At 44.3% G+C, this 27,693-nt stretch overlaps 1 protein-coding gene and 1 non-coding gene across 5 annotated transcripts; both read left to right on the top strand.

Annotated features, from left to right (window-relative positions):
* The first annotated feature begins 14,784 nt into the window (after positions 1 to 14,784).
* On the top strand, positions 14,785 to 23,386 carry LOC118849234 (DNA-directed RNA polymerases I and III subunit RPAC2-like). 4 transcript variants are annotated; one of them, XM_036758316.1, is made up of 5 exons: positions 14,785 to 14,919; positions 16,600 to 16,645; positions 18,697 to 18,775; positions 20,774 to 20,862; positions 22,770 to 23,386. In XM_036758316.1, exon 5 carries the CDS (start codon positions 22,852 to 22,854, stop codon positions 23,194 to 23,196), a length of 345 nt encoding a protein of 114 aa, XP_036614211.1. In that variant the 5' UTR covers positions 14,785 to 14,919; positions 16,600 to 16,645; positions 18,697 to 18,775; positions 20,774 to 20,862; positions 22,770 to 22,851; the 3' UTR covers positions 23,197 to 23,386. The 4 variants fall into 4 exon arrangements, with proteins under 4 accessions (XP_036614211.1, XP_036614213.1, XP_036614214.1 ...); XM_036758318.1 differs by having other exon boundaries at positions 14,790 to 14,919; positions 16,600 to 16,681; XM_036758319.1 differs by lacking the exon at positions 16,600 to 16,645 and having other exon boundaries at positions 14,797 to 14,919.
* LOC118849331 lies at positions 16,769 to 16,947 on the top strand. The gene has a single exon (XR_005010380.1).
* Positions 23,387 to 27,693: the final 4,307 nt, after the last annotated feature.

Here is a 27,693-nt window from a genome sequence, read left to right as displayed (position 1 = left end):
GGACACCAGCACGGCAGAGACTCAGACGGAGACCCGGCCGCTCGGCGGGGGCCCGGGAGGGGAGACTGATCTGACTGAGGTGGTGGTAACTGGGCCAAGGCCCGTGGCCTCTGCTCCCCCGTTGTACCCTTGGGAGGATATGCGGGAGGCGGGAAATGAGCGGCCTCAGGCGGAACATACAGGACAATGGCCCCTTTTAGAGACGAAAAGACTAGTCTCGGAGAACTGCTACCACGCTTCAGGCGCAGTTCGACTTTTTGGAGCGGTGGGCGCACCCAGCAAAGATGGCGCCGGTTTCCGGCCGAGGGAGGAGTCGCGGGCGATTCCCTCCTGCGGGGAAGGGGAGGCGCGAGGGAGGGGTGGTGTGCCAGAGGGCCGCCCACTGCCCCGCCCTCCAGAACAGGAACGCAGATCTACTTCCTCTTTTCCCCACTCTGACGGCGAAAGCGAAAGCCGCTATGAGCGGCTCAGCCCGGGGGATAGATCAGGCGGGTACCTTCCTCTGATACCTCGCGCGATCCGCGAAGCTATGCGGTCCGGAGAGGTGGTGGACTCAGAAATCTCTGAGGCATTTCCATTATTTCTGGATAATGGTACCCGAGTTTTTCAGCCCCTGCCGCTGAAGACCATTAGGGAATTTAAGCAGGCGGTGCAGGAGAATGGCCCCGCTTCCCCGTTGGCACAGCGCCTTCTTTCTAATATGACTGTCTCCACAGTCTGGACCCCGCGTGATTTCGATGACCTCGCGTTGGGGGTCCTGAGCCCTGTGGACTACACGGCGTTCCAGGCTATCAAAGAATCGGAGGCTAGAGCGCTCCAAGCGCGCACCGGGGGGCCCCCGGGGCGGGTAGACCTGTTGTTGGGCTGGGGACAATACAGTGATCCCCGGGTACAGGCCACTTTTAGTGACCAGGAGCTGGAGGATGTGCGGGTAGTGCATCAACAGGCATGGCAAAGGCTGGGGCGTACCTCTGCAGGAACCCCAGCTGGCCTGGCCGATATGCGCCAGAAGCCAGGGGAGAGCGCACTTGAGTTTGCCACGCGAGTGCGGAGATACGTGGACAGCACGTTTGCAGGGCCGGGCCGGGAACTCATCATTAAGCAGATCCTCCGAGAGGGGTTCCGGGGGGAGGCGAAGACAGCTCTGGCGGCCTTGCCCCCCGACGCCACCCCGGACCAAATGATAGAAAAGGTGATGTCCCTCGCTCCTCCCTGTCCCATGGAAGTCTTGGCGACGGCCATAGAACGGGACCGGAGGGATCGCTTGAAAGAGGAGGCCGCGAGAAATGACGCCCTGGTAGAGGCTTTGAACCGCCTCGCGGTCTCCCGGGACTCCGGATCCGACCGTCGGTGCTTTAAATGTGGTCAGCTGGGTCACTTTCGGGCCCAGTGTCCACAAAGCTGCGGGTCGGGACGAGGCACCCCAAATTGCTTCCGCTGCGGAAAGCCTGGCCATATGGCGAAATTTTGCCGCTCCGACCAAAGGAACCCCACCCAGGAGTCGGGAAACGAGCACGGGGGGCTGAGAAAGCGGGCAACTCGCCCCCCCCCGGGTCCAGTCCTTACGGCCCGAGACTCAACCACCCTTCCCTCGTGGGGGGCAATAGAAATCCCGGTCCAAGGGCCAGCAGGAGTGCTCCTGGCCACGGGGAACCCTTTTCAGTCTCGCTATACCGTTCCCACCCAGGTGCTGGCCCCCGGTGACCCGTTACTGGTAGTTAACCCACACCCTATTCTAGTTGATATTTTCCCAGGTGAGGTCCTCGCTCAGGCAGTGCCGTTCCAGGACACAGAGGCTGATTCTTGCCTTTGGATGGAGAAGATCACAATGGACCGCCCCATGATGATCCTCCTGGTGGAGGGACAGCCAGTGCGGGGTCTCGTAGACACGGGAGCCGATCGCTCCGCGCTGCCCCGCAACCAGTGGCCTCCTCAAATTCCACGCCGACGAGCTGGCAAGCCAGTAAAGGGAGTGGGAGGAGTAGTGGAGGCATGGGAGGCCGCCAGGCCTATGACTTGGAGACGGGACGCGCTTGAGGGCCAGTTTAGCCCTTTGTGCGTTCCCGGTCTCACCTATGCACTATGGGGTCGTGACATCCTTGCACAGCTCGAGGTTACCTTGTCCGGCCCGGATACTTTAAACTCTTGAGGGCCACTGATCGTGACACGGGCACCCCCACACCCCAAATCACTTGGACATCTACCACGCCAGTGTGGGTAGACCAGTGGCCCCTCCCGTTGCAAAAGCTCGTCGTAATGGAGGAGATTGTCCAGGGTCTGCTCCTTCAGGGCCAAATTAGGCCCTCCACTAGCCCTTACAATTCTCCTGCCTTTGTCATTAAAAAACGCGGTGGAAAAGGCCGCTGGAGACTCCTGGTGGACTTGCGGGCCATCAACCGTATTATGTTACCAATGGGGAAGCTCCAGCCCGGGCTTCCTTCTCCCACGGCCATTCCGGCTGGATGGCCTTTGGCCGTGGTGGACATAAAGGACTGCTTTTTCTCCATTCCCCTCCACCCGAAAGACACCCCCAAGTTTGCGTTCTCTCTGCCATCTACTAATGTTTCTCGTCCCCACAGGCGGTTCGAGTTCAAGGTTCTCCCGCAGGGAATGGCCAACAGCCCTACGCTGTGCCAGAGACATGTGGACGGGGTGCTGGAACCGGTCCGTCGGGACCACCCTTCAGCTCTCCTTCTTCATTATATGGATGATATCCTGGTGGCGGCACCTACTCAGCAATTGTTGGACCCTTGCTTGAGAGATGTTCGGAGGACGCTACACCGTGCAGGCCTGTTCCTGGATCCTGAGAAGGTCCAACTTACGGTCCCGGCTAAGTATCTTGGCTCGGTGGTGGGGGAGACCTCCGTGCGGCGCCCCTTTCCTGTGCTACAGGAGGCGCGCTGCAAGACTCTTAATGATTTTCAAAAACTTGTGGGCTCGGTGCAGTGGGTCCGCTCTTATCTTCCTATTCCCCCCGGGGATATGCAACCCCTTTATGACCTTCTCAGAGGACCCACGGACCTTAAATCTCCTCGAGCTTGGACCCCTGCAGCCCGCGATGCACTGCATCGCATCATTGCTCGAGCCACATCCGCGCTGACACGATATGAGCCAAATAAGACAGTTTATTTTAGGCCCCTGCAAGACGGCCTATTACCATGGGGTGCCTTGTATCAGGCCCATGGAGTAATTGAGTGGATCTATGTTTCAGGCGCGGCCTCCTCGCTGGAGGGGCGCTTGGACGCTTTGGCTCGCCTTGTAATAGCAGCCCGGCGTCGCTGCCTAGCGTTGCTAGGCTGTGTGCCCACCCTGGACGCACCGTACCTTGTTCCCGTCCTTCCTGAACTGATGCAGGCGTCCTGGGCGTGGGCGGTGACACTGCTTGACGTCCCGGTGGGCGGCGGCCCTTTGCCCAAACTCTTGGAGACCATCCCCCTTTTCCCCATCTCCCTCGCCCCGTCCCCGGTGAGCCCGCAACCGGTACAGGGGCCCCAGATTTTTACCGATGCTTCTAAGGACCACAGAGTGGCGCTGTATATCCCCCATTTGCAACAGTGCTTGCGACTGCGCTCTCCATATCCCTCGGTGCAGCCCAGTGAGTTGTGGGCGATCCTTCAGGCGCTCCAGTTGTTCCCTGATACGCCTATTAATGTGATTTCAGATAGCAAATATGCCGTGGAGCTTGTTTCTGGCCTCCCAGACTCCTTTATTTCTCCCGGTGTACCGCTCCACCCACTCTTTTCACAGGTCCAACAGGCTCTGCAGACTCGTTCGGCCCGCGTTTACCTCCTCCATGTCCACTCTCACCGGACGACCGCGGGCCCCATCTATTCGGGGAATGCTGTTGTGGACGCCGCCCTCCGGTCGCCGCCTGAGACTTTCCTTGCTGTCGCGGATGAGGTTTCCGAAGATCCGGCCCAATTGGCCCATTCCCGTTGGCACCTCTCCGCCCGATCTCTCCGTCATCTGTACGGAATATCTCGACAGCAGGCCAGAGACATTGTCAAAGCTTGTGCCTCTTGCGCCCCCTTTCAGCCCCGCATCCCGGAAAGAGCTCGCAACCCCAGAGGGGACAGTTCTAACGCTCTCTGGCAGATGGACATGACGCACATTGGCTCCAGGGTTCTCCACGTCTCAGTGGACACGTTTTATTTGTCAGCGCCTCCTTTCAGCCTGGGGAGACGGCCCGCTGTGTTATTGCTCACCTCTACCAGGCGTTCGCACACATCGGCGTTCCTACGGAGATCAAGACGGACAATGGCCCTGCCTATGTCGCAAAGGCCTTCGAGGACTTCTGCCGTGAGTTCGGCATCCTACATACCACGGGCATCGCTTATAATCCGCAGGGACAGGCGGTGGTCGAGCGCACCAACCGCAGCCTGAAGGATTGTTTTACTAAAATGTTCGGCAAACTCCCTCGTCGACCGTCGACCCCAGACCTCGCCCGCGTGCTCTTCGCCCTAAACTTTTTGTCTGTTCGCGCAGACGGGACGACACCGGCGGCCCGTTTTTACGCCGGTCTCGTCGGACACTCAGACCCCACCTCCATACTTCCGCCTCCGGTTCGCGCCCGGGAGGGGTCTTCAGTTCTTTGGAGAGACCCCCAAGGACAATGGCACGGCCCAAGTCGGGTTGTGGCCCGACGCCGCGGGTGCCTGGCTGTACAGGGCCCCCAGGCCGGGGACGGGCCCTTTTGGGTCCCTCTCCGTCAGGTTCGGGACGTCCTCGTCAGGATGGACCCTAGTGACTCTGAAGAGGTAGAGCAGCCCTGACTAGTTCCTTTTCTTTCCTTTTTCAGCCATGTGCCCGACACCTGGACTTCGCCTGCTCTGGGGGTTCCTCATCGTTCACCGGGAGCGGCGGTTCTCTCTTGGGAGAAAGAGGGAGAAAATTGGACCTTGACTCCTCAGACTGTTCCCCCCCAGGACGTTTGCGTCCAACCCCCTTTCTTCTGGCTCCTCATCAACACATCTCTCTCCGACCCCCTTCTCAACTGTTCAAAGGTTGAATGTTACCTCTCCCCTTGCTGGAATGGCTCCTTTGCGCCGACTGCGGTGGTGGTCCGCGCCCCCGAATTCGTCCCCATCCCTCTGTCCTCTCAGAATCCGGCTGCGCCCCCCCGTTCCCCGTTACCTCCAGGGAGGAGAAAACAGCGTAAGCCGCGGGCGGTGGGGGTGATTCTCCTCGTGGTGGGACTAGATCACTCTTGTCGTCGTCGCGTGGGCGAAGGCCTCTGTGTGACGAATGCCCCTTATTCTAACTCCTCTATTTTTGGGACACGCTGCACAACCTTCGGCGGGAGTACCAGGCCATCAATGGCACTAGGGTCTCCCCATGGGTCCCGCCCAACCTCTCCTCCTGGTGGCCTTCTTGGCTTTCAGGTCCGTGGTTCTCCTGGTGGCCCTACCTGGCTGCTGCGGCGGCCTTCCTCGCCCTGCTTATTGCGGTCCGCGTTCTTTGCGCCCGCATCTCCCTGCTTTCTCGCCGCCAGCGGGTTGGTTACCGCGCCCTGCGGGCCGTAGGTGTGGGGGAGGACCCCTCAGGTTGGTTGGATCTTGATTCCGCTTTGTGAGCACTGCCCTATGTTTCCCCTTCTTCCTTTTAATTTTAGTTTAAGGGGTGAATTGTTGGGATTTGGGTGGGGGTGGGACGCCGCTTAGGGCTGGGTGGAGGGTGGGGCAGGGACTACAGCTTTCCGGGTATAACGCTTTTCCGGGTATATCGCTGGGCGGTGCCGGCTTAGGATGAAGCCCGTCCATATAAGGCAATGTTATAGCTCTCGCCACTGGATTGGCTGCAATAGGTTATATAATGTACGGGGATAGGGGAAGAGTCGGAGTCGAGTCGAGCAGTCGCCGTGGAAGATGTACCAATAAAGACCGTGAGCGAGATCCTCTGGCGTTCTGTCTGGTGAATTCCGGTCTGGGTGGAGGCCAGGCCGGCCGGTGACGACCGAAGGCTCGGTGTAGGAGCAGAAGAGGTCCCCCGGGGAGGACTGCCCGCGACCCCCGGCCCAGGAAGAGGCCTAGGGGGAACGCGGCATCTGATGACTATGGAGAGAGAGTGAGGCGGATGACTTTGAACAGCTTGGCCTCACTCAAATCCAATTCACTTGTAAGTCAAGACATCACCCTCCTGATGAAATCGGTCCTCTTCAAGAATAATGGACAAACAACAACAACAACAACAAATCACGGAACAAATTGTGGTATTTGAATATAATGGAATATTACTGTGCTGTAAGAAATGATTAAAGGGAAAGTTTCAGAGAAACCTGGAAAGATATAAACTGACAAATAGTGAAGTGAGCACAGAACCAGGAAAATAATTTACACAATAACACACTGTAAAGACAAACAACTTTGAGACTTAACTCTGATCAACACAATCACAAAACAATTAAAAAGGAATTGTTGCAGTCTGGGGGGGCTAGGAACCCCAAAATTCAAGGGCAAAAGGTACAGGTCCCGTCTTGAAAGAATTCGACCTAAGCCTTCTTTCAGTCAGAGACAAGGTTTATTAAAATACCAGTTGAGGTGGGTGATATTTTAAGAATCTGCCCTTTGTTAAATGAGACTTAACTTTTCATAGGAAAAAGATCTGTGGGAAGATTTGGATGGGAGGGGATGTAGCACCAATGAGATACCCACAGCGGCTGCTATAAATATGCTGGCATATTTCTGAATCACAAAATGTAACAGACTCTCTCCATAGAAGATGGAACCAAAACATTTATTCAAATACCACAAAGCCAAATCCATCATAGTAATAAAGAAATCCATCATAGTAAACAAGAAGTCTATACACATTACTAATGCAGGGGGCACTGCCATCCCCAAGCCTTCCCTCAGTCAGGTTTCTCCACAAACAGACTCCCTTAAGCAAAATCACTCCCTCTCTTACTCACGCTAGCTGCTGTGTCTCTCTACCTGCCTACTCTCTCCCCAAGCTCCAACTCCCTCTGTCTCTCTCCCAGCTCTGACTCATTCCAACTTCCAGTTCCACCCATTCAGTAAGCTCTTCCTACCACAGGCTCATGTGACTCAGGCTTCCATGTGACTCAAGCAGGTCCCATGGGCCTATTAATGGATGGGAAAGATCATCCGATTTTCATTAACATAATATTCGGCCCCAAGATCTTTGCATCCATTACACAGGTCAATGGGAATTTAGGGGTAACCGGTGTTAACAGAACTATACAACAGTATAACAGGGATAACACAAAATAAACACATAAAACAATATATTAGGGTGGGGCTTGAGCACAACACCCCATCATTCCCCCCTCAAAAGAACAGGGCCCAAAGTCCCTTGGGGTAAAGGGTGAAGGTTTCTTCTTCTAGCAGTCTTGGGCAGAGAGTGTGTAATGGTAATTTAAATTTGAAGCTCTTTCCCACCCATGTGACCTGCTTATGTCACAGGAAGCCTAAGTCATATGTGGTGGGAGGAGCTTGCTGAACGAACGAGAGGAACTGGAAGGGTGAAGCAGGAAATGCTCATAGCAAGTTAGTACTGTGGGAGGAGAAGGACATAGGCAAGGAGTGGGCTAGGATTTGCGAATGTTTGTGGGAAGGCCCCAGCAGGGGGGTGGATGGCTTTGGGATGGAGTTGTTCTCTGCTGTGATACTATGTACTAACTTCTTTGCCGCTATGATGGATTGGACTTACTGGTTTTGGGGCTTGGTTCTCTGGCGTCTGAATAAATGTTTTACTTCTACCTTCTGTATAGAGAGTGATACAGAGCTACACAGGCATATTCACAATTATTGTCGATGTTGTGACTATTGCCTTGCTCATACAGGGTGACATCCGGCTCAAACAGTCAGGCATCTACAAGTAGAGGGCACCAAATCTGCAGGAAACAAATCTAGCCGGCAAGTTGAAAAGCCAAAAACAAGGAGACAACAACCAGAAGCAGGGCAAATATAGGGTCAGCCATGATTTTGGAGACTATGAGCCCACTAAAACTGTATTAATTCCTATCTTCCTTACTGCTGCGTATTTCTTTAACCTGAGCTAGGGCTTGGCCAATTTCCTATTCTCCCTGAAGGTATGACAAAATTGGATACAATGATTCAGGAGGATCTGTAGGGGCGGTTCTTACTTCCCTATTCAGTCTAATATTAAGTCCCTTTTCTATGTATATCTTTTATAGTTCATTAGCTGGAATACTACCTATTCTTCCAAAATCTATCCCTGCTCTTTATAAAGCAGTAAACAATTCTTTCCTTGTTAATCTATTCTGACTTTCAATCTGCTGGTTATTTACTCTTCTCTCCTGAGAGAATTTATCTTTTCTCCATCCCTCTAAGTCTCTTAACTGTGAAATCTTATCTAGCACCTCTGAAAGAGGGTGCTCTATCTCCCCAATTAGTAGAGTCAGAATCAGATGCTTATAAGCAGGAGGAGCTGTCTTCACTATTATATTTCTATGAGAAACTCTTAAGGGAGTACTGTGATACACGTCTGCATCTCCAGTCATAATTGCTGTCTTCATTACCTCCTCCTTTAGCTTTCTCATACAGTCTCTAAGGGAGTACCAGGGTCTATCTCCACTAGGCCACATAGAGTCAGTGGGATACTGTTTGTTGCCTCCTTTTGCAGCCAAAGCTAACATGGTTCCATTGTTACCTCCTGCACATGGTAATCCCTAAAAGCTTGCTGTACAAAAGGATTCTGACTAACACCTATGAATTTCAAACAATCTATGTTATCTATCCCTACTCCTCCAGCCCCTTCATCACTGATTCTCACCATCCAAGGTACTAATGATTCTGCCATTTCTGGGGTGAATCGACTTGAAATATCTGCGACCTCCTGCCAAGTAAAATCCTCAATTATTTCCCTGAACACTGTGTGACCTCCTGGTTCTCCTGTTTCCTTCTTAGTATTGGACGAACATCTGCATTGCTAGAAGCCTCCTCATTTAACTTTGTTTCATTTTCCTCCCATGCATCTTCCTGGCAAGTGTTTGAGCCCCAATCAAGCCCAGCCTGTGCAAGAACTGCATGCACCTTCCCTTTAATTTTTTGCTTCTTTTTCTTTTTTTTTTTTTTTGCTTCTTTTTCTGAGTTAAATTCACGGCTGCTTTTTCTTCTACCACCTGAAACTTTCTAGCTTGCTCTTCTAAAGGAAAGTTCAAACGCTGTAGCATAGAAAGCTTCTCACACAAATCAGCTAATTCCTTTTTCATCTGAACCTTTTCCTCTAGCAATTTAGTTTTGCTTTTATGTATAATGCGATAACTTGTTAGCAAGGCCCAGCCCCTCCTACACATCCCTGCCATTTCTTTCTTCCATTCTATTGGTATTCTTTGCAAACATCTTTCTAAATTTCTAGGTGCTCCCTTTCGTAGCCTCAGTTCCCAATTTTCACAAAGTCTTATGCTTTTAGCCCATTCTCTCACCAGGGAGGAATAAGGTAAATCCTCCTGTCCTGGGATATCCATTTCCTTCCCTAGAGCCTTCCTGTCTCCTGATACTTTGTGATCCCATCCTCGTCACCAAATGTAGCACAAAGCCAAATCAATCATAGTAACCAAGAAGCCTATTCACATTACCAATGCAGGGAGCACCACCATCCCCAAGCCTTCCCTCTGTTAGGGTCTTCCCACAAACAAGCTCCCTTAAGCAAAATCGCTCCCTCTCTCACTCATACTAAACTGCTCTGTATTTCTCTCTCCCCCAGCTCATGTGATTCAGACTCATGTGACTCAGGCTTCCACGTGATTCAAGCAGGTCACATAGGCCTATTAATGGATGGGAAAGATCTTCCCATTTTCATTAACAATACATTAACAATACAGTGGACAATTAGTCTGGGGTGACTGGGAGGTAACAGAGAAGGGGTCTAGATGTAATTAAGGGTGAAAAGTGGCCTGGGGCATCCAGAGAATGAAGGGCTGGGCTAGGTTAGAGGTAACAAAATTGGAGGCTTGGGCATGGGGCCACAATGAAAGGCCAGTTGAAAGAATTCAATACCTCAGGCAAATGCCACAGACTTGGCCATGTGGGGAAGTTCAAGGGAAGTTATCATACTCCATGGGCTCACCCCTGTTATGCTATTTATAAGACATCCAACAAGTGGTCATCTGGCTTCTGCCTAAAGACCTCCAGTGAGGATGAATCCACCACATGCATAGGAAGAAGCCCACTGCACCTTTAGACATCTCTATTAGGAAGTTTTTCCTGACATCAAATTTTTTTTCTTTGCAAGTTCCGCCCATTACCTGTGATTCTACCTTCTAGGGTCAAATAGAAGTCTAATTTCTCTTTTGCATAAAAGCCCTTCAAATACCTTAAAGAAAGCTATTATATGTTCCTCAGTACCCACCCCCAGAATCTCTCTTTTACAGGATAAACCTCCCCAGTTCTTTTAAATGATCCTTATATGACATAAACTCAAAGACATTCATCATCCGGGTTGCCCTCCTCTGGATTTTCCCCCAGCTTATCTACGTTTTTCTTAAACTGTGATCCCCAGAACTGAACACAATACTCTAGATGAGATGTGATAAGGATAGAGCCATGTGTCTCTTCACTGGCTACTCTATCACACTGCTAGCTCATATAGAGCTTATAGTCCACTAAACCCCTCCAGATCTTTTCCAGACAAATTGGTGTCTAACCATGCTTTCCCCATTCTGTTCTAATGAAGTAGATTTTCCTAACACCAATGTAGGACTCTATACTTATCACTACTTAATTTAATGTCATCAGATTCAGTCCAATTGCTTCATCCTGTCAACATTTTTTTAGATCCTGACTTTGTCATTCAGCATTCCCTTTGAGCATTGTGTCTGTCACCTGAAATTGCATAAGCTTTTCATCTGTACCTAAGTGTACCAGTAAGGCAAGATTCATGACCTCCAGAATGACCATGAACATGCCTGTATGGATCAGAATCGCAAAGTATGAAAAACTCTCCAGGTAGAAGGCAGAGGAAGTATAACATTTATTTAGACTCCAGAGGATAATATCCCAAGACCAGCTACTCCAATTTGATGTAGCAGCAATTATATTCCAAAACCAGTAAACCCACCTCAGTTTAGCAACAAGGAATTTTAACACAGTATTATGGCAAGGAACCAAATCATCCTGTGACCGTCCCCCCTGCTAGGGCCTTCCCGCAAACAATCACTCACAAATCCTAACTGTCTGCTTGCCTGCGTTCTCTCCCCCTCAGTTCTCTGGTATCCGTAGCTCCCTGGTTTCCACTCTCTGCTCAGCACTTTTTCTGCAGCTCTGTCGACTCTGACTTCCTACTCCTTCTCTTGGGTTAAACTCTGATTCCTGTAGCTCTCTGCAGATTCTGCTGCTCTCGGTTCCGGGCTCTCATTATACGCAGTCTGAGAGGGCATCTGATTGGCTAGAACTCAGGTCTCTGATTGGTTGAACTCATGATTGACTAGAACTCAGTGCACATACCATTGGCTCTGGTCTTAGCAACTCCCTTTAGGGCCCTGAGGGCTTCACGCCCAAATCTGCTTAGTACCTAGTAAGTAGAGGCTTTAGGCCTACTTACAAAGAGATATAAACAAGCTTTCCCACCTAGCCCCGCCTGAGGACTATTGAATGGGTGGGGAAGATCTTTGCTCACATTAATACTACACTAAGTCACTGAAAAAAAAAAACATTAAATGGCACAAGACCAGGCAAAGATAGATCTCTGGAGCACTACACTATAGACAAAATGACAATGAACCATTAACAGCCATTTTTTTTTCAATATGACCATTCAACAAGTTACAATTCCATATAACAGTACCATCATCTAGTCCACATTTCTCCATCTTTTCCACAAAAATAGTATGATACTTTAGTAAATGCTAAAATCAAAGCAAATTATATCTACAGCCTTTCTCTAATCAAGTCGTTTAGTAACTCCCCCAAAAAGGAAATAAGGTTAGTCTGGCATGATATGTTCTTTTTTATCAGGTTTAATAGTATTTTTTTCCCATTTATGTGTGAAGACAATTTTTAGCATTCATTTTTACAAGATTTTGTGTTCCAAATTTTTCTTCCTCCTTCCCTCCTCTCCTCCTTCCTAAAATGGTAATCAATCTGATATAGGTTATATATGTGCAATGGCATAATATGTTCTTGGTGAAGCCATCCTGGCTCTTTGTAATCACAGCTTCCTTTTTAACATGGTCACCAATGAACTCTTTAATCATTCATTTTATAATTTTCCCAGGAATAGGGGTTAAGCTCACTGGCCTACAGTTTATAGATTCATCTTCATTTCCTCTTTTAAAAATGCAAATCACATCTCTCTTAATTTCACCATGGTGGGTCCAGTCCACACACAATTGCAAGGGACCTTCCTTGAGTTCCCCTGATATCATGACAATAATATTGGCGCATTTAGGCTACCCATCAATTATCTATCATTCATACCACACAACTAACTCATCTTTTTTCTGTTGTACAATTCTTGGACATTTATTACTTAGCTCCACTTACAACTCCTCTTTTGTGATGTTGCAGCCTACCCATATGCACTATGAACCCCTCCATTGTTCTTTGAGGTATCCTGAATTGTAATTCTTCAGCTAATAAAAATAACCGTAACTCCCTCAAAGCCAACTATAATTCATGTTATAAAGGGCTCACAAAGTAAGGGAATACCAATCAGGGACTTTGTGTGCCGGGTACTACTACTGTAGTAGCTTCCTATAGAGACAGCCTTGAAGCAATTTAAAAACATTGGTCAATTTGGCTTTGATGATGCCATTGTTTGGACTAACCCCACAGTGGATGTGATGAAACTGATCCTATGAATCTAAGAGACTACTCCTTGACAGCATTGCAGGCTGGCCCTGCCTGGAACTGTCATAAAGATTATAACGCTTGATATAGAGGCCTGGAGACCAAATGGTACTCCTTTGGGTTCTAGTACCACAACAGGGCAATTTACACCAGAACAAATAGGACATAACAATACCTCCACCTGCTGGAAATGCTTCAAATGAACATAGTGCTTTCCAGGGGTGTTCATAAAAGACAGTTATCCCTTTCCCATCCCAGGAGCTAGGGGTGGGCACCCCCACAATCTGGAAAATCCACATGAAATGTCTTGGCCCTCCCTTCATACCAGAGAAGTCGTCTGAATTACTATGGTATTAAAAGACAAAATATTTTGATATTATATAATACTCCAGATATATTTTGTGCATTTCTGAGTTTCTAAACTTTTCTGTGCCGTCTGCTTTATGTGTCCTCTGAGGCTTCTGTCAACTTGTGATATATCAAGACCAGGATGGGGAAGTTGCCACGTGGAAGGGATCATTGTAGACCATTGGTTCGGTTGAGGAGCATTTTTTAAACTCTTGCAAAGCATCAGGCCAAGTGCCAAGTGCCTGGGATGCAAAGCAAGGCCAAAAAGCACAGTCCCTGCCCTCAGGGAATTTAGATTTTAATGGGGTCAGATAATATGCAAACAATAATAACTAGCGTTACTCTGCCCTTTGGAGACCGAAAAGTGCTTTACAAATATAATCTCATTTTATCCGAGAGGTGGAAGCTCTTGTTATGTCCATTTATGTGGCTTGGAAAACTGAGGCAGGCCAAGGAGAAGAGACCCCAGCTGTTTTGATACGTAAACAGAAAGGTGTAAATCTGCCGGGGAGGGAGGAATGATCAAAGTGCTGACTTTCTGAGGGAAGCCAGGAGTGTTTTTTTTTTCTTTCCATTTTTAATTGGGGGTGGGGGGGTGGAAGAGGAGTGGTTAAGAATAGTGATGCCAACCAAAAAAAAAAAAAAGAAAAGCCAGCGATTGTAACTTTTTTTTTAATGCACAGAAAAGAATAAAAGGAAGTTCAGAAGGCAGCGTGGACAAGCAGGGCAGTTTTGAAAGTAAAGGGTGGGGGGGAATTTATTACGTACTTTTTTTTTAAGCAAGCGGCATGAAAGGGACATTCACAGTCTCACTTGTGGCGTTTCTGCGTGAGATGTTCTTTTTTAGTGTTTAAGTTCGAAATAATTTTTTTTTTTAAAGTTAAGACTCCCCTTTCTGCTCTTTCACATTTTGGAGAAATGAAACAATAAAATGCAATAATAGATGGCATACCTATATCCATCTATCGATATGTACAGATATATACATAGCTAGCTAGCATATCTATACCTTTCTCTATCAATCTGTACCAACTGATACAGACAGGCTACATGTACACATATATAAATACACACACATACATATAGCTTTGCCGATATCAACTTATTTGATCCTCACAACTCTGGGAGGTAGGATCTATTATTACCTCCATTTTTCAGAGGAGGAAGCTGAATCAGACAATTACTTGCCCAGGGTCACACCGCTACTAGTGTTTGGGCAGCATTTGAACTCGGCACCATCTCGCTGCCTCTCAGCCGGGATTAGTAATCCCGTAAAGTGGCCGTAACTATTTAATTTCTCATTATTAGAAATTATAATTATGTAAAATATGGCCGCTGGTTCCAGTCCAGGGGAAATAGGCAGTGACAGTTAGAATAATGAGCTCCCTGACTGGGATTCCTTCTTCACGCTAACCAAGACCCATGCGCTGCCCGGCCCGGCATTAGGGGAAACGAAGCGAATCGCTTGCCGGCTCCATTGGTTTCCCGACTCCCTCTTCTGTCTAACAGAGACGAATTTACAAATTACTCAGACTCTTGGTGAGGCGTGGCTCCTCTAAGACCCCTCCCTGGAGGACCCGCCGCAAAGACGACGGCGGCGCTCTACCTTCCTTCCCTTCTCTATGGCAGTTCCTCTTTCTGTCGCCGGACCCTACAGGATATCCGGTTTCTACTGAGAGGCTGGGTGACACGTTCTTTGCCGCAGGGGAAGAAGTTGTTAGTTACTGTAGAAGTTGGCTTCTCTCCGTCCACGTGGCTTGGTTTGACCTCCACCCCTGGAGGAACCTTCGATCTTTCCTCGGTAGGTAGCTCGCGATGTGTGGAGGACTCTTAGCGAGCACTTCTCTTTCTCCTGGCGAGAACGAGGCTCGGGGGGCTTCCGGGGCGAGACGCCGTTCCCCGAGCTGGGGCCTAGGGCTGCGCCCCCCCCCCCCCCCCCCCGCCGCGCCCTGGGCTCCTCGGGGCGGGGCGGAGCGGGGCGGCAGCCTCAGGGACGGTAGCCTCCCGGACGGTATCTGGGAATGGGGGAAGGGGAGTGATAAGGGCCTGGCTGTTGGCTGCCGAGCCCCGAGGCCTGGAAGGAAGCACAGACCAGCAGGAGAGTTTTGAAAGTAAAGGGTGGCAGGAGTCTACGATAACCCGTATTTATTTTTAAACCAAGCCGTATGAATATAGTGCGCATTCAGCGAGTCCCTTGTGGAGCTTCTGCCGGAAATCCCCCTTTTGGGGTGTTTTAAGTCCAAAGTAAAGTTCAGGAGACCCCGTCCTGGATCCAGCCCTCAGTGGAATCTTGAAGGAGGTCTTGGCTCACCGGTTACCTCCTGAGTCAGATGAAGCCCAATCTAATCCAGCCTTGGCCCCGGGGTAGATTTCAAGGGGCCTGGTGCATGAAATGGAAGGGGGGAAACTGAGTTTTTATTTAAGCGTAGTTTGTTTCTTTTTTAATCTTACACGTCATATGCGTGTAAAAACATTATTACTCCGGGAAGGAATTCATAGGGGCCCGTGACACACAAAAAACTAAGAACCCCCGAACTAGATGGTCTCCTGCTCTAAAAATACTAGCTAGCACTTCCATAACGCTTGTAAAGCCTTTTATATCATTGGGTCCACACAATCCTGGGTGGGAGGGGCTACTATTATCCCATTTTACAAGTGAGGAAACTGAGGCAGACATTAAGTGAACAGAGTCACACAGCTGGGAAGGGTCTGAGAGGGGATTTTAACTTGGGTCTTCCTGACTCCAGCCCCAGCCCCTCTCCACTAGGCCACCTAGCTGCCTGGTCTTTGATTCTGTAGTAATGACAGTGGGTAGATAGCCAGCCAGGGAGACTTGAGTTCAAAGGTGTGTGACCTTGGGCAAGTCACTTAATCCCGATTGTCTCCTCATCTGTAAAATGTGCTAGAAAAGGAAATGGTAAACCACTCCAGTATCTTTGCCAGGATAACCCCAAATGGGGTCAAACATGACTGAAAAGCGATTAAACAAATAATAACCATATGGGCATCACCTTATTTACAAGGCTCTTGTGAAGAAAGCAAATGGTAAATTAACATGAGCCGTTGTCCCAATCTACCAGCGTGGAAATTAAGACTCAAAGGGGTGAAAGATAATATAGTGTAGAGTTCTCCATTTAGAGTCAGAACGTCTGTGTTTCCCATCACAGCTCTGCTATTTATACCACGCTATATTTAAACGAGTCATCTAAAATTTGTGTCACTGTTTCCTCATTTGTAAAAGGATAATCTCCAAGGATCTTCCACCTCAGCCTAAATCCTTTGAATCTGTATAAGTAATATTTTTATTTACTGCACCACAATTTGGTGTTGAAGGGGAAAGGATATTAAGTGGAGGGAATAAGGGTGTCATTGGGACGTTGAAATTAGACTGTGGCCATATTTTAGTATCAGAATTTTTTAGGTGAGCATCTGATAAACTGTTTTCTACTCAAATCACCACTGGTTCTTTCTCTCTGCCCAGGGCTTTCCTCACATCAAACCGAAAGTACCCAGTTCCTGGCCTTTGGGTGAGAATACTGTTTCCTTCTTCCAGTTTCTCATAGGTAACCTTCTCAGCAGTTGCTTCCAGTTTGGAACCAACCCCAGTCGTTTCTGGGATTGGTGCAGAAATCTTGGCCCAGTGTTAGTGCATGGTCTGGGAAAAGGCTACTGTGTGGTTGAATCCCAGAAACCTGGATGCAGCCCTGTACCAGTCAGCCTGACTCTGACCTAGAGTAAATTCCCAGGAAAAGTGGGATTTAATTTTGCAGTAACAGGTGTGAGCATTCTACCAGCAGTTTGATGATCATGTATAATACTGCAAACAATACCTGTCTTGAAAGAAAAACCACATGGTAATGTAATATAAAGAACAATAACCATTACTCACTTTTTAGGTCATTTCTATTTAACACTAATAAAATGCCTTTGTTCGGCAACTTCATACAAAGTGGTGTTTGAGAATTGAAGAATGACTGATTTCAGATTGACAGAATGTAGGATCATAGGTTTGGAACTAAAAGGAACCTTATAGGCCATCTAGTACAACCCCCTTAATTTACAGATGAGGAGAGCCGGGGAGCTCAAGTCTTACTACACAGGTAGTAATGATAATAATTGCTAACGTTTATGTATCACATTACGCTTAGGACAACAGTCCTAAGAGGTAGGTGTTATTCATTATGCTTCTTTTTACTGATGAAGAAACTAGGCTGAATGAGATAAGTGACTTGCCCAGAGTCTCATGACTAGTAAGAGTCAGGGGCAGAATTTGAACTCCTCAAGGCTTTGGGCAATGTACTCCAAATCTCATGTACTTTCTGCTGCTCCCTACAACAGGTAACATTTGAACAAGATTTTAAAAATTGGAAAGAATTTAAATGGGGATTGAGAGTAAGTTACTGAAATGTAAAAGCAAAGTACATATGGAGGACAGCTAATAGTCTGGTTTGCCTGGAGTCCTTAGGATTGTGTGGTATTTCTACCTCTGTATCACACCTGCTGCTTAGAGGAAATGTAGATTCCCAGGCTTCTTCCATATAAAGTTATTTGGTGTTTGTCTTATCTTCCTTGTCAAATTGTGGCTAATTTGGACAAGCACTTTGTCTCGTCTTTGGATTTCCCCCATAGAATTTAGGACATTCTCTACTATGCACGTAGTTTGTGATCACTAAATAGTAGTTGAACCATATTTTTCAAAAAACTCATTCCTATTATTGTCTTAGCATATCTATTTTTTCCTGATATGTCTAATATAATTTTGATTTTTGGGGGGGAATTGCTCAAATTTAATAATCATAATTTTATTGAATTGCCTTATAAAAGGAAAGATGAAATAGTATTATAAGTAGAACATATAAATATATTTATAAATAGAAGAAATTATGAAATACAAACAATATTACCTACAGAGAATATCTAATACCATAAGATGCATGCAGCTTTAAGACAGGATTTACCATACTCTAGCTGGCTTAAAAAATTAGGAATTTCCGCAACATCATCTGACCAAGTTGAATTCAAAGTAGAAAGTATCTTTTTCATTTTTGCTGATCTTTTGGCTGTACATCTTCAGTTCCCACTTCATCCCTTCCTTAAGATGAAGAATAAGAGAAGGGTAAAAAGCAGCAGTTCACTAAAAGCAACCATCGTATCAGTCATGTCTCACAATATATTCAGTGCTTCACATCTTTTCTTTGGAGTTAGACTTGGTCATTGTAATTAACGGAGTTCAATTTCAGCTTTTGGTTGTTGTCACTGTTCTTCCTATGTATCCTTGTATTCCTCACATTCCCCAGTTATTACACCGTCATAGTTCATTGCATTTTTATACCACAATTTGCTAAATCGTTCCCCTGTTGTTGGAACAAAAACTTTGGTTTGGTTTTTTTGTTTGCTGTTACAAGAGATTATAAATATTTTGATGCATGCTAAACATTTCTACTTTTTACCTCAGTGTTTATGCTTAGCAGTGGGATCTCCAGGCCAAATGTTTTAGTCACTGAAAGGATGATTTTTATAAATGGCACTGATGGTGAAACAAAATTATGCTGCTTACTAAATATAAATCTCTTTACAGATGAGCTAACCAGAAGATGTCCTCTGTGTTGTGATCCATACATTTCATTTCTTCATGATTTTGAATTTGTAGAGTTAAGGTAATTTTATGTCAGAACCGTTTTGTTTGGTCCAATTCTTAGGCAATTAAAAAAATTAAGGAATTAACTTCAAAACAATCATACATTCTGAACATACCAGGACAGTCATGATTTCAAATGTTCTGTTTCATTGTCTTCCTAAACTTTTGAAACATCCTAGAAATTATAAAATTTGGCAAATAGCTGCTGGTCTGATCAAGCCAGTCATCATTATAATAAAAACATACAAAAATTTTGAAAGATTGAGCACTACAAAATACAGAGAATTCAAGACTGGAGAAATATAATTACTCATAAGAAATAGAAATACTATCACATAAGGTGTTTATCTGTGGCAGTATTTGTGTATGACAGCCCACACTGTACTTTATACATTGATTAAAAAAAAAAAGTATTTCTAGGCCCCAGTGAACTTAATTACCTTGATTGTAGTTTGTATTTGTTTGTAATTGTTAAATTTTAACTTCACACAAGATAAGTATAATATTAGAAAGTTTTGCAATAGGAGTATTTAAGGGAATTTTTATTTCCTTTATTTAAGGAAACAGGAATATTTAAGAAAGCTTTGCAATAGGAATATACTTAAAGGAATTTTGCAACTTGCATATAATGCTTCCAGTTCAACTTAATGAAAAAAAAAAGATCTGACATCATTTAATACAGTCAAGGAACCATTAGCTTTCATTGTTTCAGTGAAGAAATTCTGTTTAAAATGGAGCCTATTGCAAGGAAGTAATTGAATTTCAAGGAGGGAACATGGAACTGATTTCATTTGTGTTGGCTCTTCTCCATATATACCTCTGTTGTTTCAGATCTGCAACTTACCTGTAATTCACTTGGGGCACTGAGAGTTCATGTGACTTGCCCGTGGTCACATAGCTGATATCAAAGGCATAAACTTAGACCTGGGTCTTTCTGACAATTAAGACCAATGCTTTATCCACTACAGGCTTCACTGCCTTGTAATAATTGCATATTCACCATAAAGCAGTATTGTAGTTTTAGATCTTTAGGTGGTACTTCCTTTCTACATTTTCAACTCATCTTTGGTAATATACTGCAATTTACTTTCTTCAACCTCATTTTTTCTTTGCCATTTGGGTTACTTGTAATTTTCATTCTTCCAGAATCATAATGTAGCATTGCTAGGACAATTTCACTGTTAAAAGAGATGAGCTTATGAAGCAGACAATAATTTGAGATCACTGAAAGCACTATACAACTTCCCAAATATCTATCTAAATTTACTATTCAAATCTAGGCCCAGCTACTGATGGACTGACTCAGTGGATTATATTTTGCATCAAATTTGTTTTTCTAGTGTGATAGTTCTTCCATTTTTATGGGTTCTACTGAGACTTGCTGGTACTCGCACACTTGGTATACAATTTTATCTATGGATGAGACGTGCTCTTAGCACATTAATCCTTTTGTTTGAATACTGCAAAGATTTCCAAGATACTGATGAAAATCTTGGGCAAACTATATTTTACAGCCCAGTGGTGGAACAACGCTATCTCCATTGGCACATATGTGTCATAGAATCTTGGATAATTTTAATTTATTCATTAGAGACACTTTATTTGAGGATTCTTCAAAGCTCTGGAAAAGGTCTTATGATGATGCAGTAATATTCCATTACATTCAGAATCAGCACAGACAACTATGAAAAAAAGATTTTACACTAGAAAGTATGTTATTCTTACAACTCATCTAATCAAAAAAAGTTTTTAGTCTAAAGTAATCTAGATCTGGATTTCAAGAAATAGAGGGGTTGCCACACCCACCTTAAGCTTAAGTAAAATAAAGGTTTGGAGTCAAGGACTGTTCATGGATAGCCATTAGCTGCCCAAACTTGCACAATATCTGTCTCACCTTGCTCCCTTTGGGTAAAAGAGCTGATCTAACCAAATTGTGTCAGATGTATTCGTATATACACAGATTCTAATGTGTGAGACAAGTGATGAAGTAAATGATGGTTTTTTCTCTTACCCATAGAAGAATCTCCTGGTGTGATAATATTGTGCTGCAAGGTGAGGTGGGTACCAAAAACCTGATCAACGGGAAGAATCAGTATATGCATGCTGGTGAGTGGTTACTGAACTACCATAGTGTTTAGTCTAACCCTTACTTAAACAAGAATCCCATCCACCACATATTTACCAAGTGATCATTTACTTTTCCTTGAAGATTTTCAGTAAAGCCTCATTCTGTGCATTTCTTATCTATCTCTCTTCATAAATCCTTTCATAAAGGAACCATCCATTGTTTTGGAAGCTTTTTAAAATTCTGTGGGGTGTGACATTGTAGAAGAAGGCCAAGCAGCTTTGTGACACAATAGATAGATTTTGGACCCCGAGTCAAGAGGATCTGAGTTTAAATTCTGCCTCAGATGTTTAATATCTATGTGCTCTTGGACAAGTACAGAGAGTTTTCACTTACATTTCACATTACACGAATTTGTTTATGTGAAGGATTCTGAAAGAAATCCACATTCCAAAACAATCTGTTTACTATACAGTACTGTGTTCTCTTCACACTTGCCCCTCTGTTCAGCAGCTTCCCATCTACCCAACTACCACCACCAGAAAAAAAAAAAACCCTTCCAAGTGAAAGCAGAATGGAAACGCAAAGAGGCCACTGCTGCTGGATGCAGGACTTGACTTGTCCCAAGAGGGGAGCTTGCTTAGACTGCATATCCACCCTGCTGCATGTCTGTGTCTATGTCTGCCCTGCTTCAAGTTCTTCCTCTTGGTTCCCCTCCTCTTGACTAAACTTAGCCCCCATGTGCTCCTCTTCCTTTCCTTGCTTATCTGTCACTGGTCCCCATGGTGTCCTTGAGCCATGTGCCAGCCCCCTCACACCTACCATGGGTGCAGGACCCCATTCCTGCTTCCCTCCCTTCCCCACATCTGTGGGCAAATTCCCATTATGTAAAAATCACTTTACATAGAGGTCTGCAGAATGGTCCATTTATGTAAAGTGAGAAATGCTCTTAATGTAAAGTCTTTGGGCCTCAGTTTCCTCATCAGTAAAATGAGGAATTAGACTTAGATTTTTTTTTCCAGTTCTGTGGCTATAAGCCTAGGATTATTGGGACAATCTTGGTTCTCTGAAATATGTAGTTCTCCCTTTAATGCCATTTGCAGAAAGATTATAATTTCTGCCAAAAGGCAAAAGTTTCCATAAATATAAGATTTCTGAAGGAAGCTGGGTAGGCCTACCTCTTGCTTATGTCATAATGTGGCACAGTCCTCAAGGGCCAAATAAGGTTGATAGAAAGTTTTTAGTTCGCATAAAGATCACCACTTACACAATGCCATACTAATTTATATTGCTTTATCTTGTCTCTGTACTACCTAAACTTAGCTCTGGAGCCAAGATTGTTCTAGAAAGTCTTTCCAACTCAGGCCTTATTTGAACCAGCATTTATATCAGGCAGTAATTAAGAGGGATCTTGGTTCCAAGACACCCCCATTTTGCAGATGAAGGAACTAAGCTTTCACTGGGTTTAAATAAACAACCTCTCCAAGGTCACATAGCTAGTGATTAAACCAGTGCATGAATTCAGGGCTTCTGTCACTAAAACCATTATTTATTACATTACACTTTTCTGCTTCCCTAATTCAGAAAATGAGAAAAGCATTTGCTAGCAGATCAGTAGTAAGATGAAGTTTGGAGGTCCACTAGTTGGTGCTAGTGTAGCTTGATGGACTTTGAGTCAAGAAGATCTGAGTTCACATCTCACAGGGTTTATTAGTTGTATGACCCCAAGCAAGTCACTTAACCTCTCAGCCTGGTTTCCTTTCATTTAAAATGGGGATAATAAGCAGTTTTCTTAGGAGCAAAAGTAAATAATATTTGTAAAAGTACTTTGCAAAATTAAAAGCTCTATATAAATAAATCTATCCTATTTGGGGTATGAATTGGGGGTATATTTTAGTTCAGGAGCAGTTTTTTATTTTAACATTTTGTATTTCAATTGTATGTGCAGTTGGAGAGAGACCAGTGTGCCAAATCATTACCTTTGAAATGAACTGAAAAATAAAGGGAAGTGTTCATTAAAGAAGATCAGTATGGTGGAAGAAGGGGAGAGGAAACCTGTGTTGGAAATGGTCCAGGCAGCTGGAACAGATGGAAACTGTGTCACATTTGTGTTGTATGATGAGGACCATACGTTAGGAAACTCTCTACGTTACATGATCATGAAGAACCCAGAAGTGGAGTTCTGTGGGTACAGTATTACCCATCCTTCAGAAAGCAAAATTAATTTTCGCATCCAGACTAAAGGGGGTCTTCCAGCGGTTGAACCATTTCGGCAAGGCCTTAATGAGCTCATGGATGTCTGTCAACATGTGCTTAACAAATTTGAAGCAAGTATAAAGAACTATAAAGATCAAAAGCAAGTTGAAATGGAATAGTTCTACTGTTGATCTTATTAGAATGGGTACCTGTGTGCTAATTTTATAGAATTGATCTGTTCCTTAAAAAGTTACCTCTGAGGTAATTTTGTATATATTGAATATTATTTTTGTTACAGTTTACTGTGTATAAAGAACTGGCACAATACTTAATAAAATCACACATAAGGCAGTAAACCTTGAACTCCAATAAGGGTAAATCTGTAGTTTTCTGATTAAGGAATTTCTTCACTATTCACTATTCTTCACTGGTGATTTCAGTCCCAGGCCGCCTCTTTTTTTTTTTTTTTTTTTTTTAAACACTGATGGAAGCTCTCCAGCAATTCTTAGCATAATTTTTGTCTATTTTCCATGGACAACCTCATCATATTGGGAGCCTTTTATTAGGGCCTGAAAACTAGGCTTTGCTAGCAGAACATAGGTAGGTTCTGATGTGCAAGAAAATAAACACCAAGAAGTAAAGAAGACGAGCTGGTTTTGTGACTTTAAAACGTATCACACAGGTAATTCTTTGTGTATGTGTATGTGTATACATACGTAAGATCCATTTTTTATTCGCTTTTTTAATATTTAAATATACAAATAGGGGGTTGGTATTCAGTTCATTTCTTACAGCACAGTAATATTCAGTTGCAGTGATGTACACTTAACCGTTCCTGAATAGGTGGACATTTGCTTTGTTTCCAATTCTTTATTATTGCAAGAAGTGCTACCGTAAATATTTTGGTGTGTCGAGTGACCTATCAATAACCTCCTTGTGTCATTCCTATTAGGATCTCTGGATCAGAGAGTATGGCCATTTTAAACACTTTGCATAATTCCAAATTTACAAAGTGGCTCTGTATTCACAGCAAAGCACTATGTAAGTGTTAGCTAATATTATTCTCTCCTAATCTCAGATTACTCAAATCTTATTTCTTCCTCTGCCGACTCACATGGAAGAAATGACCTTTCACCTTCATTCCTTTATGCCCCATCTCCATCAGAGTGCCCTCTATATCATCACTACTCAAACTAATCTTCAGTCTCTCTACCCTGCTGCCTGCAAATGCTCATGTTTTTCCCACTACCTATCATATCGTATCTCCTTCCTTTCATGGTTAAATTCTTTGAGAAAGCCAGCTATAATTCATGCCTTATCATTTGACTTTAATCGCTCTCCAAAGTCACCAGTGATCTCTTAATTGCCAAATCCAGTGTTCTCCTGGTCTTCATCCTTGACGTCTCCAACGTTTGACTGTGTTAGTCACCCACTTCCTGGATCTTCTCACCTAGTCTGTTAATAGTGCTCCCTCCTGGTTCTTTTCTTACTGCTCCTCGGCCTCCTTTACTTGATCTTCATCCAGGTCGTGCCAGATAACCCAAGGTGTCCTCCAAGGCTCAGATCTTCTTTGTATACTACTTTGTTTGGTGATCTCAAGTCATAGATTTGATTATTTCAATAGAGATGATTCTTAATTTACCGAGCTGTAACCTCTACTGATCTCCAGTCTTGAATCACCAATGCCTGTTGAACATCTTGAACTGGATATCCCAAAGATGTCTTTGACAGCAGCAAGTCCAAAACGAAACTCATCTTTTACCCTAAACCCTTCCCCGATTTCCTGATATTGTCAAGGGCACAATCATCCTTCACAATCAGGTTTGTAACCCTCAGTGTCCTCCACTCCCTTTCTCACCTTGCATAAGTGCTTATGTTTTATATGCAAATAAGCAAAATAATAAAACTTGCATTGTCAATCATGTAGTAATTTACATATATATCAGTGAATATGGGCATTTATATGCAAGGCACAACCTGCTGATTTATCTGCCCGCATACCTGGACTAGTTGATTCTTTGGGCTGGTACTACTCCTTATCAGAGCTAATCTTGCTAACCTAAACCAGTAATATGTGGTTGCAGTGCTTTTTTCTTTTTGCAGGGCCCCCCGATTTCCCAATCTCCACAATGAGGTAACAGTAGCTGTACATTAATCTGCTAACATGTCATTAACACTGGAATTTCTTAAGGAAAAACCTTGTGCAGAATCTTAAACCTGGGCAGTATACTATATGATACTTCTTTCAATGTTTTCTAAGCTGAAATTTTAGTTCTCTCACAGCCAAGAAATATGCTACTCATGAGTGCCTCATTCTCTCCATCCTCCAAGACTCAAACACAAGTACAATTAGTAGATGTGTCATACTCAAACATTAGCAGGTGGTGTGGGAAGTCTGTGGTATCAGTCTTGGTAGAATGTACTTGGTACTGCTATAATAGGGACAGAAGGACCCAAATGCAGGGAATTTTTTCATAATCCTACTTTAATACATTTCTTCAGTGTGCAGCTGAAACATTAAGGTTATAGGTCTCTTTGAGGGTGGTAAAGGGGTGTACTGGATTTCATAATACCAGCCTCATAATATCCTTGAGAAGTATCATTTTGCTTGTTCTTTATCTTACTATCTTCCTTTTTTCTTTTTTGTTTTTCTTCCTCCTCCTCCCTTTGATTAATATCTTAATTTTCAATTTAGGGGATAGGCAAAATAGAAAATCTCCCAATCACTTCCTGGGTGGGAGAGGCAATTCTGTAAGCGAGAGTTACTCTTTTTTAAAAGACTGACTTCCATCCTTAATCATTTTCTAATGAAGACTTTGTCCTTGGACTAATTCACCTTCACACAGGGAAGTCTGGATAAAGTATAGCCTAGAAAAATGTTGTTTCTTGATATTTTTAGAGGAACTATAAAGGATTTTATTTTAATTTATTGTTTGTATTTTATTAATATATAGCAAATATAATATTAGTGTTTATTTTAATTTATTTACAAATTATAATTTAATTTATATGCTTCTACTATGAGGAGTAAAACTGGCAAGTGTAAGATTGAGGATTATTGACCAGGGAAATTAGAGGCTTTTGTATGGGGTCTATTATATCTCACACCAACAATATTTAGTGAGGCAGTTAGCTATTGTTCCAGTCTAGTCTTCCCCCTTGGAGACTAGGGAAAGAGCAGCTCTGGGACCTGCCCTTCCACTACCCACCTATTCACCCCAACTCATGCTGGCTTTCTCCTCAGGTGGATCCTCTAGATTGTATCTGTCAGTGCCTTCTGGCAAGTCACATTTAGGTAACTTATATGGACATACATATATTAAATGGGTACACATCTTATATATTAATACAGGAGTGTCCAAAATGTGGCCCGCAGGCTGCATGTGGATTTATGTGGCCCACCTACAAACAGAAATTTACATAGATGCTTTAGTAAACCAAGCTGAGCTAACAGAGCTCTCACTAAAATGGCAATCAAAATATATTGTCTATTGTTTCAATAAAAACCTAAGGTTGTACAATCCTGCATTAATATAAGGGTTATACTTATCACTTTAGAGAAATAAGATTTAAAAATTTGTAAATAAGCAGCATTAGTCAATCTTGCCTTTCTTTGCCTACAGCAAGCACAAATTTCACATTTCCTAGTGACATCTACAGTATTGTTAGACCAGTCAAATTTGTTTCTTGTTAGCTCTAGGGTCTTTTCTTCAGTCAGCAGGTATTTATTAAGTATCTACCACTTGCCAGGCACTGTACTAAACATTGAGGGTACAAAGAAAGGCAAAAGATCCAAATTTATCATATAAAGTTTTCCCAAGCATGCATAGCACCAGCTGCCTCCTAGTACTATGTGCAGGATCAGTGACAGTCCAGCATAGTTTCAAGTTTTGCCACTGTCTTAACAGTTCCTTCAAGGAACTGGAATTTGAATCACCTTTGATGCAGTTGCCTCACTAATTGGCTTCTCTCATTTCTCTTTCTTAAGCCTTCTATTCCTTTTCCTCAGTCAAGAAAAGAGGAAAATGCCCAATACTGGTCCAAGTGTGGGAAAACATATACACTACTAGGCAGCTAGGTGGCACAATGGATAAAGCACTGGAGCTGAGATCAGGAAGTCCTGATTCACATCCAGTCTCAGACACTGGCTGTGTGACCCTGGAGAACTCAATTTTTCTGCCTCAGTATCCTTAGCTGTAAAATGGAGATGATAACAGCACCAACTCCCAGGGTGGTTGTGATAGTCATACCGCATATGAATGTAATAGAATATTATAGAGCAAATTATGAAATGGACAATTTTAGAGAAACCTGGCAAGACTTAATATGCACTAACGCAGAACAAAGTGAGCAGACCAGGAGAGTAATTAGTATAAGCAACATTATTAAAAAAAAAAAAAACCTTTGAAAAATTTGTAAGGATCAAATTGGGTAATATTTGTAAAGTGCCTGGCACATAATAGGTGCTTAATAAATGTCTATTCCCTTCTCAGCTAGTGCACTGTTGTGGAAGTGTGATTTAGTCTAGCTATTCTAGAAAGCAATTTGAAACTATGGACGCCAGAAGGTCACCAAATTGCGCATACTCTTTGACCCAGATATACCACTACTAGACCTACACTGCTAAAGAAATCAAAGGAAGAGAAAAAGGATATGTGTATAGAAAAAGTATCTAT

The sequence above is a fragment of the Trichosurus vulpecula genome, chromosome 4 (genome assembly GCF_011100635.1).
Source record: "Trichosurus vulpecula isolate mTriVul1 chromosome 4, mTriVul1.pri, whole genome shotgun sequence".
Lineage (NCBI taxonomy): Eukaryota > Metazoa > Chordata > Mammalia > Diprotodontia > Phalangeridae > Trichosurus > Trichosurus vulpecula.
The sequence above is the reverse complement of the archived record's forward strand: the minus strand, read 5'-3'. Positions and strand labels throughout refer to the sequence as shown.

Coding starts and splice junctions, on each gene's coding strand:
- LOC118849234 (XM_036758316.1), top strand. CDS start 22,852: ATGGTGGAAGAAGGGGAGAGGAAACCTGTGTTGGAAATGGTCCAGGCA.